Source organism: Kryptolebias marmoratus, linkage group LG13 (assembly GCF_001649575.2).
Source record: "Kryptolebias marmoratus isolate JLee-2015 linkage group LG13, ASM164957v2, whole genome shotgun sequence".
Classification (NCBI taxonomy): domain Eukaryota; kingdom Metazoa; phylum Chordata; class Actinopteri; order Cyprinodontiformes; family Rivulidae; genus Kryptolebias; species Kryptolebias marmoratus.
Genome location: NC_051442.1, coordinates 9,298,862 through 9,315,066, shown reverse-complemented (window position 1 = coordinate 9,315,066; position 16,205 = coordinate 9,298,862). Strand labels below are relative to the sequence as shown.

The following is a 16,205-nucleotide window of genomic DNA, read 5'->3' as shown; positions in this document are numbered from 1 at the left end:
AAATATAGAAATTACGTATGTTTTTTCACCCCTGATTCGGATTAAAATGTAAATTTAAATGTAATGAAGCGAGAAACCGTCGCCTAGAGACAAATCATCCACCGGTTCCACAGTAATCTGGATACAGATTACATACAGCCTGTATTCTTTGTATTTTGTTGCCCTGCAACCTGGAATTTATTTGAGTTTTTAAATTTTCAAAAGTGCTTTGGATTAATTAAGATAAACGGAGGGGAAAAAGTGTTAAATATCCTAAACCTAAAAAGTGTGGCACTCACATGTGGCAAAATGAGTCACAATGAGGAATTTTTTAATACTGATATGATTTTCAAAATCTCCATCTCAAAATCTTCAAAATGATACATAAAGTGTTGAAAGTTGGTGACTCAGTATGAAACTCAAGCAGCTTTAATTTTTTTTTTTTTTTCATATGAGTGGATTAGCAGCAAAAAAATATCACTTAATAACAGAATAATTATCGCCGGCTGGTAAAGGCAAAGTGGGTTTGTCTGACTGTCTATTAGCAAAATGTCTCATAAACCTCTGGGTGAAATGTAATGACACTCAAAAGAAAAAGCAACAAAGACAATTCAATGTAAATCTATAACTGGTGAACCTTTGGAGTCAAGATGACTGCTACAGCTGATATGCATTTGCCAACACAAAAAATGGCTAAAAGTTACTCAAAATGACATCTAATGAGGTGAAGATTATGTGGTAGCAGCTGAGAGCATTTACACATAAAAAAGGGTCATTATTGTTATGGTTCAGAGAAAGAACTGATCATGATCAGAGACGACTCGTGGCACATGTGTGTAACTCAGTGAACAAACAGGTGGACTGCAAGATGACAATATTGTAAAAAAAACCAAACAAATGCAAAACTCTTTATTTTTGCACACTGTTGCTTTAATATGACTCAGAATAAGTTGTACAAAATAAGCTTGGTTGTTTATCCAGAAGTACATGTATGTTAATTTTAGCAACAATGGTTTTATATATATATATATATATATATATATATATATCACAGATATTTCAGCAAATTCTATATCATGGCATCGATCAGGATGAAGCAGGAGCAGCTTATCTTTCCAAAAAAAAGACAACAATTGCACCTGGGTAACCTAATTATTTACAGCACCTGCTGCCTGCCACGTGTTCGCCACTGTTGCATCTCGTCCACGACCTTTTTCACGGAGCATCCAGGTGTCCTTTTGTAACGTCCTCTTTGTCCACATTTCTGTTTTCTGTTTTATTGTCCATTGGCGCTTTGATAACTAATTTTCCAGTTGTTCCATTGTTCAACTTTCAGATCTTTTTTTTTTCACTACAAAGAAAAGCATAATGCAGAGTTTAGAAATTATTATCTAGAGTCACCTTTCATAAGACATATTAACAGGTGAGGTGAGCGTTATGAACACAGGGTTAGCAGGTGTTTTCATCCATGTCATGTTGAGCTCGTTTGGCGTGAGGAAATGTCTGAAATACCAGAACAGATTAAAAGCCAAGCATTCCTTGAAGGGATGTGTATCGCCCGCCACCGTTCATGTCAGAGTTTTAGACTGAGATCATCTTGTGTTGAGGAATGATGGAGTTGTAGCTAACTTGGTCAAACCTTAAAAATGACGATACACGCAACCTCATGCAATACTGCTAGATGTCATGCTCAGAGTATGTGTTGTAAATGACTATCAGCTACTACCACAACACAAATTTAGCTCAGCATCTGTAAAACTGATTGCCTTACAGCCGTTTTCGGCTTTTCTAAAGTAAGCTGGCTGTGGCAACCTCCCGGCGGTGGGTGATAATTACGAACCACTAAGCTCACTTTGACTACAGAGTATTAGTTCACATTCTTATAAAACTGTGCTAACCACTGGAGGTGAGATGTTGGCTCTTGTAGATGGAGCTCTGAATGATTGAAAGCCTGTGTTTCTGTGTGTTTTATGCTTTAACGCAGGTTGAGTTTTTGTGTCTGTATGTTGTGCGCTCGTCCCGGCCCAGGTGATCGGTGTCTGCTGGGCACAGTTCAGTCCACGAGGTTCGCCCCAGATGAAGAACTGGAAAGTTTCTATATATAGTAATTTTCCTAGCTCCAGCTCCAAAGCATGTCACAGATCAGCTGTATTGAGATCCTCTTCTGTTTTTGTGTTCATTTATGCAGATGATACTGTGAGTTTATTTTTACACTTTCAGTCAGATCTGATGAGACAAACGTCTGCTCTTCGTTCATGTCTGTTTGTCACCACAGTAAAAGTTATTCCCAGGGCCGTTGTTCTCATTGTCGTGTCTGGTTCTGTGGCTCCACTGGACCAGTCTTTTTATTTGTGTCGCTCATTTTGTGTCCAGTCACTGAAGTGGCCTTTGTGTTTTGATCCTTGTCTTTTTCACATCGACGCATCAGCGCAGGGTGCTGCTCGGACTCAAAGGCATTGTTTTCATCAAAGTTTACCTCCTCTTGTAGCTCAGTGTTTTGATCCATTTGTGATATTTGATTTATGGAAGTGGAGATCTCTTTAAACTCGTTAAGTCTGTTTTTCTCTCCTGATCTTAGAGAATATCTGTCTTGTGATGTTTTTATTCCTCTCTGTGCCTCCACGAGCAAATTCTCCTGGTTCATTATTTCTTCCTTAGTATCCGTGAGTGTCTTTATCTCTCTCTCTAAGGTCTCATTATGAGTCTGAAGTGTCTCCGTTTGCGTCTGAACTTCTGCGCCAATCTGAGTCTCAGCTTCTGTCTGGGTCTCGACCTCAGAGCAATCCCTGCCCCGTCCCTCCCTGCTGGCCCTCACGTCACCGTCCTCCTCCTCGGACACCAGCAGACACACCATGGGCTCCACCAGAGTCACTTCTCCTCCCGGGTTGCTGCTCAGGATGATGTCAGGGAACAGGAAGTGCTCCGGCTGGAGGTTCGTCACGCCGGTGGAGACGGAGAACAGGTCGTCCTCCAGGCTGCACGTCAGGCTCAGGGAGTCACATTCGCTCTCCTCGCTGGACAACAGAGGGGACTGTTCGAGGCCACACTGAGCCAGCGGATCCTGGTATTTAAAGTAGTTTGACAGAGCGTGGCAGCACTGGAAGATGTTTCCCATGGTTCCTTTGGTGCACAAAGCTGTTCAGAGGGAGGAGAAAACATCAACGTGTTTGACAAGAAAGTGACATCAGTTCAGTTTTAGTAATAAGACCATTACAAATACTTTGTTAAGAACAGATTTAATAAAAAGACAGACGAGCGGTAATCCTACAGGACATTCTTAATGCCTGTTGCTCAAAGCTGAAGGCGGATGATAATGGTTTTGCTCGTGTCTCTGCACATGTGTTCATATATTTGTCTGTTACCAAAATATCTCATGAACCACTGGACAAATTTTAATCAAACTCTCAGAAAGTTATCACTGGATGTACATCTATGACTGCCACCGCAGAAAACTGACCGTAGCCACCATAAAAGAATGGCTGATTTAGCAGATATTGAGCTAAAATTTCAAATGGTAGTAGCTGAGAGTCATTCATGACACATACTTTGAGCGTGACATCTCATGATATCAAACAAGATTGTGTATAACTTTAACACAAGAATGTCTTAGTTTAAAACTGACATGGAAGGCAGAGGGGGATAGGCACTTTCTCAAGGAATGCTGGGCCTTTTTTCATCCATCCATCCATTTTCTTTTACCCACTTCTCCTTTCTGGGTTGTGGGGAGCTGGTGTTATCTCCAGCAGCCACTGTGCGAGAGGCGGGGGACACCTTGGACATGTCGCAAGTCCATCACAGGGACACGTAGAGACAAACGAGACAAACAACCATTCACACTTAGGGACAATTTTAGAGTTACCAATGAACCTAACATGCATGTTTTTGGACTGTGGGAGGAAATTAGAGAACCCATGAGCACAGGGAGAACATGTAAAGTCCACCCAGAAAGGCTACTGGTCGAGAAGTGATCTTGCAACCTTCTTGCTGGGAGGAGACAGCTCTAACCACTGCACCACTGAGCCACCTTTTGTTTGTCTTAGTTTTTCTTTTGTGGGTAAAATTTACTATTCTGCAATTGTGCCGAACTGTTTCCACAAAAGGACACAAGAGTTTGTTTAGTTGGCTTGTAGTTTCTCCAGTTTCTCATCTTGGTGCTGTAAAGTCAAAGTGTTTGCCTGTTTTTTGACATGATTTAAAACAATAACCGAGTTATCAATTTAATCCAACTTTTCGTCTGATTTTGCAAACAGATGTTTCATAATGTCTGAACACTGAATGTTTTCTGTTTCAATAAAACAGCTGACAATAAGCTAAGAAAAGCTGTATGTCTACAATGTAGGAGTATTTCTGTGGCACAGCTTAGAGACCCAAACAGCTGATGACCTCAAATATAAAAAGTTCTTGCAGCAGAGAACCTTAGATATTAAATCTCTTCAGATGTAATGATGCTGGATGTTTGGGAATGATGAAGACAGTTAAAAAGGTAAGCATATGTCTATTTTAGAATTAGAGCAGTCATTCTCAAGAGTTTCAATTAGTCTTTTTTATTTTTAAAGCAACACATTTTTTTCCTGAAGCCTCATCAGAAGATAAGCGGCTGCAGAAAACCCCTCCAGAGACACATCAGAGACAAGAGGAACATCAGCTTTTCACTCACATGTGTGTGAGAGCCACCGTCCAGCGCAGAGAGAGGCAATCTGTGTCAGTGTTTGTCATCTTCTCTGAGGTCCTCTGCTCTCCATCCTGCTCAGATCGCCGAGCAGAGGTTCCCCCCGGCGCCCGGAGCGCCTCGGTCCTCGCTGTGTGGCCACATTACACAGGCTGTGAGTCTGTCCTTCATGAGAGGAGAGGAGGCAGCGTTGGCAGAGTCCGTAGGCCTTCTCTCCACACATGTAGTGCTCACACAAGTCCAGAAGATGGCAACCTCTCAGCAGCTTTTATGATGCAATTTCCTGTATTCGAGACTGGCTCCTGCAGTTTCAGCCAGACAGTGAAAGAAAAACTGCAGCATGAAGCTCTTACTGCCATCTAGAGCCCTCTGTAGGTAGGTAGGACAGGGTAATAATGAACCATATTAAAGCTATAATAAATTGAGGCAGATGTGTGTTATAATTTCCTGAATACAACAGCAGGTTTAATCTATTTTTTTTTAAAAACTGTTGTTTAGGCTGGTGGTAACAACTTTGGTGCAGCTGAATCAGAGTGTGTGTGTGATGTGTGTGTGTGTGTTAGTCAACATTTCTTACTTTCAGCTTGAAGTTATAGATGTAAACTCCCTGTAAGTCTCAGATGATCCAGTAGTCTGGGTTTCTGATCTTTATGGGCTCGATGCTGTAAATGTGTGACCGCTGGTTTCCTGTTTGTTGTTATTTATGTACATTTTTTTACACTCAGACTACTTTCACGTGTGCTTTTTTAAGCCATTCATGTAATAATGTGTGCAGTTCAGTTATAGCATTTGTAAGTTTATATCGATTTAGCTTTAATTACAACTTTTGTCCTTTTATAAATACATTGAGATCTTTTCAGAAGGTGAAAAACAAAATCTGCTTCACTATACTTGTTGTTTTGTCTTCTACTTTAAGCTTTTAGCTGCCATCTTGCTACTTTCAGCTTTTTGCTTTGATTAGGTCAATTTTAGCTTTTAGCTACTGTTTTGCTGATTTCAGCTTCTGCTCTCATTTTAATTTTGACAATTCAGTTAATACTTCAACAAATTTCAGCCCCCAGCATTTAGTCTCGTTAATTTCTCAAACTTGTTTTGGTTTTAAAGCATTTTACAAAAAAGGGGCCTCTTTTATATATTTCTGTTAGTTTTATATTTCCCTTTACAGACATATTTATATTTAGACCAGCAGCGATGCTTGATGTTCTACCTTTCACTTTTAAAAGTTAGAAGGAAACTCATATCATAAATCCAGTTCCTCAGTGTGTTTCAGCACCTGTGTCGATCCATTTCCCACCCCCAGAACGCTCAGATCAGGAAATTTATCATTTGTTTTAAAACAAAATTGCTCCCAGCACATTATAGTTAACAGGTCTGACCAAGCACAACGCCCGCAAAACAGTGCTGTTAAAGTAATTCCATGATGAGATGCAAATCATTAACAATAAAACTAGCAATCTTTGAATCACCTGCCCTCCGAGCCAAAGTTTTAAAAGATCTTGTGAGATCAATTCTCAGTCAGAATGTGTCGGGGATCAGTGTCAGCAACTATACCTCACCAAAAGTGCCACATAACCAGCAGATATATGGGGAAAAAAAAAAAAAAGTTAGAAGAAATATTGCTGCTCGAGTTAAGAAGAGACAACAGGCCAGGCGTGATGTTTTGCCGTACGTATGTAGGCACATTGCATGACTTTAATAAAGTGCAGATCATACAAAATGTCCGTAACCCTTTCAGAGGCAGAACCTGACGTACGACTAGTGCTGTGAAAAAAACAGCTGCTTCGAACTGCGTGGTGAAAGTGTTTGTCAACCGAGAGGTAAGGCTACTAAATGTAGGCAAAAGCTTCTGTGTCAGAATGAGAAGGCATCTATACGAACCGCTCACTGGTCACTTTTGACCCCAGTCCTCACACGCTCACCAAGATGAATCCATTAAAATATCTACATACAGGTCTGAGAAGGCTAACTCTACAAATACGACTAGAAAAATAACCAACTTTCTGGACTCTACGGTTAAATTCGTCTTCGTCACAGATCAGTTTCTCCTTCCCCTGCTCCCATGTCCACCCTCTTGTGGACCCTGCTGTCCTCTATGTCCTCCCACTCGTCCTCGCTCCTCTCCTCATCCTGCGATCTCATCGGCTGGCCCAAACGAAGGAGGCGGTACCTGAGCGGCACCAAGAAGAGGGCGGGGTCAGGCATGGGGTGTGGCCTCTGCGGTGATGTCACTCTCTCCTGTGGGATACACGCTCTCACCCTCTCCTCTCTCAGGCTGACCTGCCGCCTGTCTCTCGTCTCTGATTGGTCGGAGGAGGTGGCAGGAAGCGGCGAAAAGAGCCAACTTGAGCCTCCATCCTCGCCGTCTTCATCGTCATCATCTTCCTCCTCCTTTCCTCCAACATCCTGTTCTGTTTCTACAACAGAACCTGCACTCTGGCGCCGCTGGAAGAGCTTTAGGCGCGCGGCGTGAAGTTCATGGTGGAGGGTGGTCGTCACGACTTTCTGGTGTTGAAGTTCTCGATTCAGCAGGGTGATCTTGTGACTGCGGCGTTTCAGCTCCTCCAGGAAACACCGTTCCTCCTCCCTGAGGCTCCTGCCGAGCGCAAAAGCTCGTGCCCGGCCGGCTCGCAGCTCCCCACGCACAGCGACCATCATGCACTGCTGGCGCTCCAGGAGGCGCTCTGCAGCGTCGCAGCGGGCCGCCAGTTCTGCTTCCTCCTCTGAGAGACGCAAACAAACACACATGTAGTGCTGTACACTGAAGGGTTAACACTCGAGACACAGTCTGCATGGTTAAAACTCTAGAAAAGACAACCCTAAACCTAAAGTAATCACTGGATAAACATCTATGACTGATTAACTTTTGGAGTCAGTCCAATTCAAGATGGCTGCCACGGGTAAATCAACATTAGCCAGCACAAAAACGGCTCTAACTTTTAGCTTAAAATTTGATGTGGTAGTAGCTGGGAGCACCTAAAATGGCTACAACTCTGTCGTTCCCAACTTAAGTTGATTTTAGCCCTGTGGTGTCCAGTCCTGGTCCTAGAGGACCACCGTCCTGCAGGTTTTAGACGTTCCCTGGCTCTTCAGCAGGTCTTCAGGTTCTGCAGGACCATGTTAATCACTCATTTATTTAAATCAGGTGAGTCAAAGCGGAGAAACACCTAAAAAGTGCAGGACGAGGATCGGACACCACTGTTAGTCTGAAACTGAAGGTCCCTCCAAGGAATGCTGGTTCTTTAACTATAACACCCACTGATGTCTCCAACGGACCTGTTTAATTTCTTACCTGCAGTGTGTCTGCCGGGAAACCTGGAGTCCAGCTCACAGCTCAGCTCTGCAGAAACACAGGATGAGGCAGAGATGGTGAGGATGGTGATGATGATGATGATGAGGAGGAGATGAAGCAGGTAAACCAACAGTGACTGACTGACCGTGGCAGCGCCTCGTCAGGTGTGTGATCTCCAGCTGCAGACCTGTCAGCATGGCCAGGTGTTCCTGCTGCAGGAAGGTGATCCCCCTCTCAACACGGACTACCTGCTGCTCCATGGTGTCACCTTCACGCAGCGGCACAGATGTTGGCAGCTGGACGCCAGGTGACATGTGTCCCAGCGGGAGCCCTGTCATTACATTATTGATTCGTTGATTTATTTTACTGCAAACTGATAGATTTGCTTACATTTCGCAGAAAAGCACGCTTCAGCTCATTAATCTCCTCTCTCTCTCTGACCGCCGCCGCGTCTCTTCATCGCGCATCCTCTCTCGATAATCTAATTTAAAGCCTTTTTTAAACTATTTTTTTTTTCTTGCACAACAGTTGAGCTGTGACAGGGCTTTAAGCTCCCCATCCCTGACCGTGGCCTACCGTGACTCTGAGGCGTCTCTTCGTGTTGTCTTGTTTCCTCCTGGATGCGGCGAAAATGGAGGAAACGGAAAACAATCCGCGAGACGACCCCCCCACCACCACCACCCGGCCTCCTCCTCCTCCTTCTCCCGCGCCACCAGCTGCTCCAGTGTCTGCCTTTCTGCAAAGTGTGAGTGAATCCTGCAGGAGGAGGCGGATGGGAGGAATAACCTCCTCCTCACCTTCTGCTGGCTCGTGCAGTGCGGCTCCCAACAAAAGCAGCTCCTGTATGGCGGGTGATCCGTGCCACCGAGCCACAGGAGGAAGAGGAGCTCCACGATGGGGCCAATGAAAGTGACTGTGAGCAGCAGTTTATAGTAAAACATAGTTTGAGTTTAATGTTTTGACTGGGAAACAGTCAGGTTTTGTTTCCTACGAGTTTTTTTTTTTTTTTTAAGCCTGTTAGGTTTTCGTAGTTGGCAGACAGGAAGTTTGTGTTCTGGAAAATGTAAAAAAATAATAAAAAAGTAGTTACTGCTGAGCATTGTTTTACCTTGGGTGTTGCAAATGACAGTCTAAACAGTCTCCTCTCGTTCATTTATGATTTAAGACTGATAGAAGATATTAATAAGATAAAATCTTTAGGGGAACATCTCAGCACATTAAACCCCATCATCTGCACTAAGGTGTGTGACATCTAATTATCTTGCTTTAATCAAGTTGGCATCATATGTGTGTACGTATATACAATACACAAACTAGTGTGCACTGTGGTTATTTAGTTTAAGAGATCAAGGAGGCTCTAGGGTTTTCTTCTGGCAGCGTTTTATGTACCACACTCATTTAATTTGTTTCCCCTACGATGATGAGAAGCACTGCTGCACTTTGTAACGTCTTATTATGATTGCATATCAGCTGCACACACCTAAACGCAACAGAATCAACACTGTGCAGACAGCCATAAAGTCTGGTGGGTTTATTGAACATACTAATATTAAGACAAACCTTTCATTTGTTATCATTTGACTATAAATAATTTGTAGTTCGGCACAAGATGCAGAGTAAAATCTAAATGATTTCACTTCATTGTTGTCATCGGTTTCCTGTAAAATGGCCGATGAGGCTTGGGTTCCTGCGATTCCTCTCCTTCTCAGACATGCTGGGAAGGGGAACCGGCTCGCTCCGTTCGGAGGTCTGGTAGTAAGGGCAGACTTTTAGATGAGCAGAAATGGGAGGCGTGTCGGCCATGTGCCACGAGTCCACCGCCGAGAACAGGTGGCTGAACTCCCACACCTGGAGAGAGACAGGAGAAAAGTCACGACTGGAGGAGACATGAAGCCAAAGACAGTTGAGAAAACTGTCTGCGTCTCACAGGCTTTGCCCTCCACTTGGATCCTCCACGTGAGGAGCTCTTCTTCTCCCAGCGGAGCGTGACCATCCCTCTGTCCTGCAGCAGGGAGGAGCAAACCTGCCTCATCAGCCGGGACACCAGGGACAGCTGGGACAGGGACAGGCTATCCAGGAAGCTGGCCACGTGGACCAGCACCTCGTAGGGCAGCGAGCTGAGGGAGTCCTCTCCTTCAGCTCCACGTTCACCCATCCTCCTCTTCCTCGGAGCCTCGGAGGAGCTGCTGGGTGAGCCGTTGTCCAGGGAGGGGGCCAGAGTCGGACGCAAGTTGAAAGTCCTCAGCTGCCGACTGCAAGGAAGGAAAATAAACATCTTGCTGCAAACTGTGGCCCTGAAATGTCTCATAACTATACTCTTATTGTATTTATGTTTAGTGCGAAACACAGCAATTAGGAAAAAGGTCAAATCCAACATGGCTGTTAAAAAAATGGGGTATTTTTTTCAGTGGGGAAACTTATTTCTATCAAGTCATGAATGCAACAGTTTAGAACGAGACTGAAGGAGAACCGAACCAGCTGAGGGATCATTATTTCCACAGTTCTTTGAAGTTAACCTGATGTACATTTAGTTTGATTTCCTAAAATAGGGCCTCTTGATGGCCTCCAACTTGTGAAACTCCCAGATCCTCCTCTGATATAGTTGGCAGTTTTCAGAGCAGCGTTATCTTTTTAGTTTAGGGTTTCTGCCTAAATCCTCTGATCTCCTTTAAAATAAAGATCAGGGCCCAAACAGTGTGATGGGGTTTGACGAATGGGATTTTCGCTCACTTGTAGGAGACGGTAGCTTCATGTGTGTTGGGGTGAAACCTCCTCTGGCTGTAGGTGCAGCCCAGATACGCCAGGGGACACCTCTGTTCGAACCATCCATTCAGACCTGCCTGGATGTCGCTGTGCACGTTCCTGGAAAAGAAACGACAGTTCATACATTCATTACATTCACCCATATGTTTTCCTGTAGGGAGTTCACGCACAAAATCGCTGCATTTCTGTAATTTTTCCACGCATCTCAGAAGCATTAAATCGCTTCAACACCTGAAGTGTGTGGCCAACTCTCTGCGGTGGAAGGAGTGCCCACAGAGGAAGGTGAAGACGCAGCTGGATCTGTTGTTCCTGCTGTTCACGCCCTCCGCTTCAAGCTGCAGATGAAGCTTTGGCGGCTTGTCGGCCACCACGTCCGCCAGGGTCGTCGTCCCTTTAAACGGTGCTGAGCGGAAGAAGTGCGTCTGCGTCCCCAGGTCTACGTAGAGCCCGTCTGCACCTTTCGACTCGCTGATCTGCAGCAAAGGAAAAAGAAAAACACGATCTTTGGATCAGTTATAACCTGTGCCAATGTTCCTCCCATGTTCTAAAGCAGAGGTGTCCAATCCTGGTCCTGGAGGGCCTCTATCCTGCATGTCTTAGACACTTGATCTGAATGACAGTGACTCACAGGCTTCTGGAGAACTTGAAGACCTGCAGGGAAACATCTAAAACATGCAGGATAGTTGCCCTCCAGGACCAGGACTGAACACCACTGGACTAAAGCATCCAAGCAGTTCTCGTACCGCGTGACCCATGACGGTCATCTCAGCGTAGCCCAGCAGGGTTGTCGCTGCTTCATCGGTGCACCAGTCCTCCTCACTGGCACCCAGGTCTGACGTGTCCACGCCTCGGCTTTCGGTCTGCACTCGCGCCGCCGTGTCGTACAGATGAATGCGTCGCTTGTAGCGATAACTTTCAGGAACCTCACAGGAAGGAGGACGTGAAAAGACTTTAGGACCAAAGATAAACGTGAACTCAAGGCTCTTCTGTTTGAAACAGTGATGGCTTTTTGTTTCTTTCTCTGCACAAAAAACACCTCCATTTTTACACAAAACAAACTAATGTAGGAGTATAAAAGAAGTCCTGAGCCTACAGTGGTGTAGTTTCTGCACCACGGTGGCTGAGAATCGTCACCTTGAAGGAGCGCAGCGTCTGGACCTCAATGGGCTCCAGGCTGCCGTAAACAAAGTCTCTTTCCTTCGGCGTGCAGGCCTCGATTTGTCCAAAGGCGAGCAGCATGCGTCCGTGGTGCACCAGGTACATGTTGTACTCCTGGGGGGTGAGCTCCTGGCCCAGGCGCTCCATGACCCCCTCCTGCCACGGAGCCAGCCCGGTCTTACTGGTGTCGGGCGGAGGCGCAGCGGAGCCGTCCGTCTTTGAGTTTTTCTGGGCTTCACGTGTTTTCTCCTGCCTCTCGCCGCCCTGGGCCGGTCCCTTCTCTCCAGCCTCTTGCTTCGAGCTTTCCAGGTTCTCCTGAGCGACGTCGCAGGCGCGCTTGTCCATGCTGAACATCATCTCAAACAGGTCGTACTTCTCCCTGTTGATGACCGTACCTCGTCCTCTGCAGATGGCTGCCGTTTCCTCTGCAGACACACTTTCACTCACACTATTTTCAGAGAGGCCTAGAAGTAAAGATTTTGGAGTGTTGTTTGTTATGAAAGGGCTTTTATACATTATCAAAGTCTGCAGCTTTTCATTTATTACTTCCAAGGAGCCAGACTTGCTTAGAGTAAAGTCTAGTTTTCAGCTAACAGCTCTTTGGGAATCACCTCAAAGATAATATCCTGTCTGTTCAACTCTTTTATCTTTAGTATTTTTCATAGATTTACCAAAAGAAAGGGGTAACAAACTGACTTTGGGACACACAAGTAACAAAAGAAGCTCAAAGATCTCATTTAACAGCAAATTTGCTGAGTTGTCTGTTCTGAATTCACAACACTGATTTCTCTCTCTTGAGTTTAGGAGCCCATTTATGTCCGACCGATTCACAGGTCTGAATTAAGAGGCTTATCATACAAAAAGTAATCTTGAAATGATCCATGGACATAAAATTAGTGAAAAAGCAGTTGTAAAAAGTAAAAACCACATCAGAAAGCCTGATAAACTTCTGATTAAAACCATTTCAAAAAGATTACAAGAAGTTTTACTTTTGGAAAAGCAAATTGCAGATTTACTTTACTTGTAATACATAAATGTTTGTATACAAGTAAAGACATGATGGAATTTAATTATTTTGTAGTCTTTTAGATGCTTTTATAAAAGGATTTAATCCCAGAAGTACTCCATGCTTAATACAAAATTACCTAACTCCCCAAAAGTGGCAAAAGTTTGCCTTTTAATTGCCAACAGTTTAATTTAACATTGCTTTCAGATATAATTTATTCCATATTTATGTATACCTGTAAAATAGTTTCAGTATTTTTGACATTTGACTGATTTTATCTTACAGACCTTAGTAGCAGCATGACCAACCTTCACTTGGATTTCTGTCCTGAACACCATTTGGAAACCCTCCAGCTGCTGCCCCTTCCTTCATCTCATCCTTCATTTCCTCCTCCTCCTCTTCCTCCATCAACTCTGGATAGAGGGGCTTCATTTTGAGTCGGCTGTAAAGATCTGACTGATCGACAAGAGCCATGGCGACGTCTAAAGCCTCCCCCTGAGCGTCACGTTCCTTCAGCACGTTGTCCTGCAGGGCGATGAAGCCGTGAGGGTTTGTGTCGTCGGCGGGCCAGCGGAGCCACTCCATGGAGCAGCACACCACGCTGGCCGGACACACCTGGAGGTGCGCCGCCTGCGAGGAGCGGGGCAGCTGGGCTGGGCAGCCGGACGCCGCGTTGAGGCAGGGCTCCCTCACGTTGGGGCAGAGCAGCAGGTGGTCCTCCTCTTTGCACAGGTGGAAAACGGCGCCGCAGAGCAGGCGGCAGGGGACGACCGCGCAGCTCACAGACACCTCCACCCGGGTCCTGCAGCGCCGGCTGTAGCAGGAGTCACAGTGGAGATGCTGCTGCTGCTGCTGCGTCCTGGAGGCCCGAGAACGATGACTCTGAAACACAAGATGAAAGATGGGGGTTCAGGCTGGTGACAGCAAATATATATACACTGTACAGCCCCACATTAGGAAGATTTGTTTGTCTTTTTTGTTTGTTTGTAGACAGCACATTTGTGCACTTCAGGCCTGCATCATATTACAAATACTTAAGGATTCAATTCAAGTAATAAAGAGGTCTATAAATGTAATTCCAACAGGCAACGAAGTAGGACTGGTTACAAAAGCAGTATTCTCAAAAGGGCTGAAGAGATTCTTCAAAATATGTGATCAACCAAAACTCTCAAAGAATAACTGAAAGGAGTTTGAGTTTGTTTCCCTTTATAGCACAAAATAATTACAAATTATTAAAGAAATCTGGAGGAATTTTAGGGTCAAATAGGAGCTGAATGTTGCTCCTGTCTGGAGGAGACATCTTCCCTGGTATCTGAGGCACATGAATGGATCAACACAGACGCAAGATCTGTTTTAGTCTGAGAAATTAGCATTATAGGGATTTATTTTTTATTTCTTAGATGAAGTGGTAACTGTGTGTTCCAGATTAAAGCTGAAAAGCCTCAACCTGACTGCTACCATCAGCAAATGCAAAAGCTATGATGGTACGAGGTCGTATTAATGTCTCTGGGAAAACTTATTTACTTATTTATAAAGTTCACTTAAATTTTAGAGCAACATGTTTTTTTAAGAATGGGCCTTCTTGCAGTCCTGACACGTCCTGAATTATAAAAATGTGTTAAAGAAATGTCCGAAACAAGACTTTAAAAGCTTAACGGCTTGGTATCTTTCATGCTAAAACATTCTTTATGAGTTGTGAGAGAGAATAATGACATTATGTGGTAAAAAAAAAACCCAACAACATTAAAATACTTTTGAGAATTTATTGCCACATGAAATGCAGACATTGTGTAAATTGATGAAACTAACAAAACATTGTCTGCAGTAAAATGAGTGTCAAAATAAAAGAAGGTAAAATTAATTTTTTCCCCCCATATTGCACCAAGTTTCTTCTGATTTAAGGCTTCTATATGATGAATATCTATGATATCTAATAAAAAGTTTGACTCACCATGATTGGCAGCTTGTTACCCTGCGGCAGAGAAAAAGAGATATTATTTAAAATCCTACATGAGATCAGCAGAATTAATCAACCAGGTCAAAAAACACTACTTTTTTTGGTTTGTCTCCTCTGAAAACAACCTGTGCTGCATCACCACTGATCACAGTGACACGAACAAATCAACATGGTGACTAAAACAGCAATCAATAAGAAAATACAGTTCAAAAAGGAACTAAACCTTCATTCTGTTGCTCCAAAAACAGCTAATGATCATTTTACTTTTGGACCAAGGCGTGCCTACATTTAGCAGTTGTTAGTAAACTTAAATATTTTATAGACCGAAACAAAAGAGTTAAAGAAACTGACCCTACGGGGATGGAAAATAAAATCATAAAGATTCTTAAGATTTATTCTTGGAGGAACTTAAAAGTCAGTCAGTAAAAATTTATGATAATGATAAAATAGTTACATCTTGCTGAAACATTTTTTGTTTTCAGCTAAAACCCAGACGAGCAGAAAACAACAGCCCAAGAAGAAAAAAGCAAAGAGATTAAAGACGTGACTTTTTGTGCTGAGGTTGTAACAAATCTCAAATGTTCCGTGTAAGAAACACGGAAGGAATAAAAATAAATAAAGCAAACTACAAAGTGGCAGGAAAACAAAAAGAAACAGAGGAGCTAGAGCTGAGAAAAACCAAAGGAGAGGTGATGGCTGAATGACTACAGGTGTGTTGATTACTAACAGAATACAGGTGGTATGTATGGAGGACATTTAACAGCAATGAAGCTGCTGAAAACCAAGAACACAATTAAATAAAGTGCACCAAAACTCATAAAAATCTAAAGAAAGCGAAGCTGACTGTGACTAAAAGACATTTCTGCACTGATTCAGCAGCATTTCCTTTACCTCTTTAGGTTAGCATAAAACATGCTGGCTGACTCTGCTTCGGCTTTAAAAACATGCACCAAAAATTCACACATCACTCCTCCAAAATGCAGACTTTTAACTCTTCTGCAGACCTGCAGCTGAAAACCAAATGAAATGTACGCTGGTTGTGCAGCTGCAGCGGCATCTTCAGTTGAGATAAACAGAAACAGAATATTTTAGTACAATCACAGCAGAATTAAACGTCTCTCACCAAGTCTCCGGCCGTGTTGTTTCATCTCCTTAGTTTTATAACGTTGCTATCAGTCCTTGTGCGTGTTCTTTGAACTGGCAGGTTAAAATTAGCCAAGCAGCCCTAAGCAGGCTCAGAAGGAGGAATAACTCCCCCCTCTCATATCCTCACAGCTGCAGAAAACATAACCTTCGTGACCTTTAAATCTACTCTTTCTAGGCTGAGTTTATGTTTATGAGTTAACGGTTCATCCTTTGCTGGAAATAATGCAGATAAAGACCG

The 16,205-nt window shown here is 43.7% G+C and overlaps 3 protein-coding genes across 6 annotated transcripts; all 3 read right to left on the bottom strand.

Moving 5' to 3' along the window:
- Positions 1–955: 955 nt before the first annotated feature.
- LOC108238949 lies at positions 956–4,905 on the bottom strand. Its single transcript, XM_017421332.3, has 2 exons — positions 4,637–4,905; positions 956–3,114 (listed from the first exon to the last, which is right to left on the bottom strand). Exon 2 carries the CDS (start codon positions 3,092–3,094, stop codon positions 2,282–2,284), a length of 813 nt encoding a protein of 270 aa, XP_017276821.1. The 5' UTR covers positions 3,095–3,114; positions 4,637–4,905; the 3' UTR covers positions 956–2,281.
- A 1,409-nt stretch (positions 4,906–6,314) lies between these two features.
- Positions 6,315–8,884, bottom strand: si:ch211-274p24.4 (coiled-coil domain-containing protein 92). The gene is made up of 4 exons (XM_017421331.3): positions 8,514–8,884; positions 8,083–8,268; positions 7,938–7,985; positions 6,315–7,368 (listed from the first exon to the last, which is right to left on the bottom strand). The coding sequence occupies exons 2-4, from the start codon at positions 8,249–8,251 to the stop codon at positions 6,677–6,679; spliced, it is 909 nt and encodes a 302-aa protein (XP_017276820.1). The 5' UTR covers positions 8,252–8,268; positions 8,514–8,884; the 3' UTR covers positions 6,315–6,676.
- Positions 8,885–9,453: 569 nt separating this feature from the next.
- On the bottom strand, positions 9,454–16,060 carry LOC108238942 (F-box only protein 40-like). 4 transcript variants are annotated; one of them, XM_017421322.3, is made up of 9 exons: positions 15,945–16,060; positions 14,816–14,836; positions 13,173–13,746; positions 11,835–12,322; positions 11,444–11,623; positions 10,932–11,173; positions 10,668–10,799; positions 9,865–10,189; positions 9,454–9,785 (listed from the first exon to the last, which is right to left on the bottom strand). In XM_017421322.3, the coding sequence occupies exons 2-9, from the start codon at positions 14,816–14,818 to the stop codon at positions 9,585–9,587; spliced, it is 2,145 nt and encodes a 714-aa protein (XP_017276811.1). In that variant the 5' UTR covers positions 14,819–14,836; positions 15,945–16,060; the 3' UTR covers positions 9,454–9,584. The 4 variants fall into 4 exon arrangements, with proteins under 4 accessions (XP_017276811.1, XP_024862777.1, XP_024862774.1 ...); XM_025007009.2 differs by lacking the exon at positions 15,945–16,060 and adding an exon at positions 15,276–15,515 and having other exon boundaries at positions 11,835–12,283; XM_025007006.2 differs by lacking the exon at positions 15,945–16,060 and adding an exon at positions 15,276–15,514.
- Between the last annotated feature and the right edge of the window lie 145 nt (positions 16,061–16,205).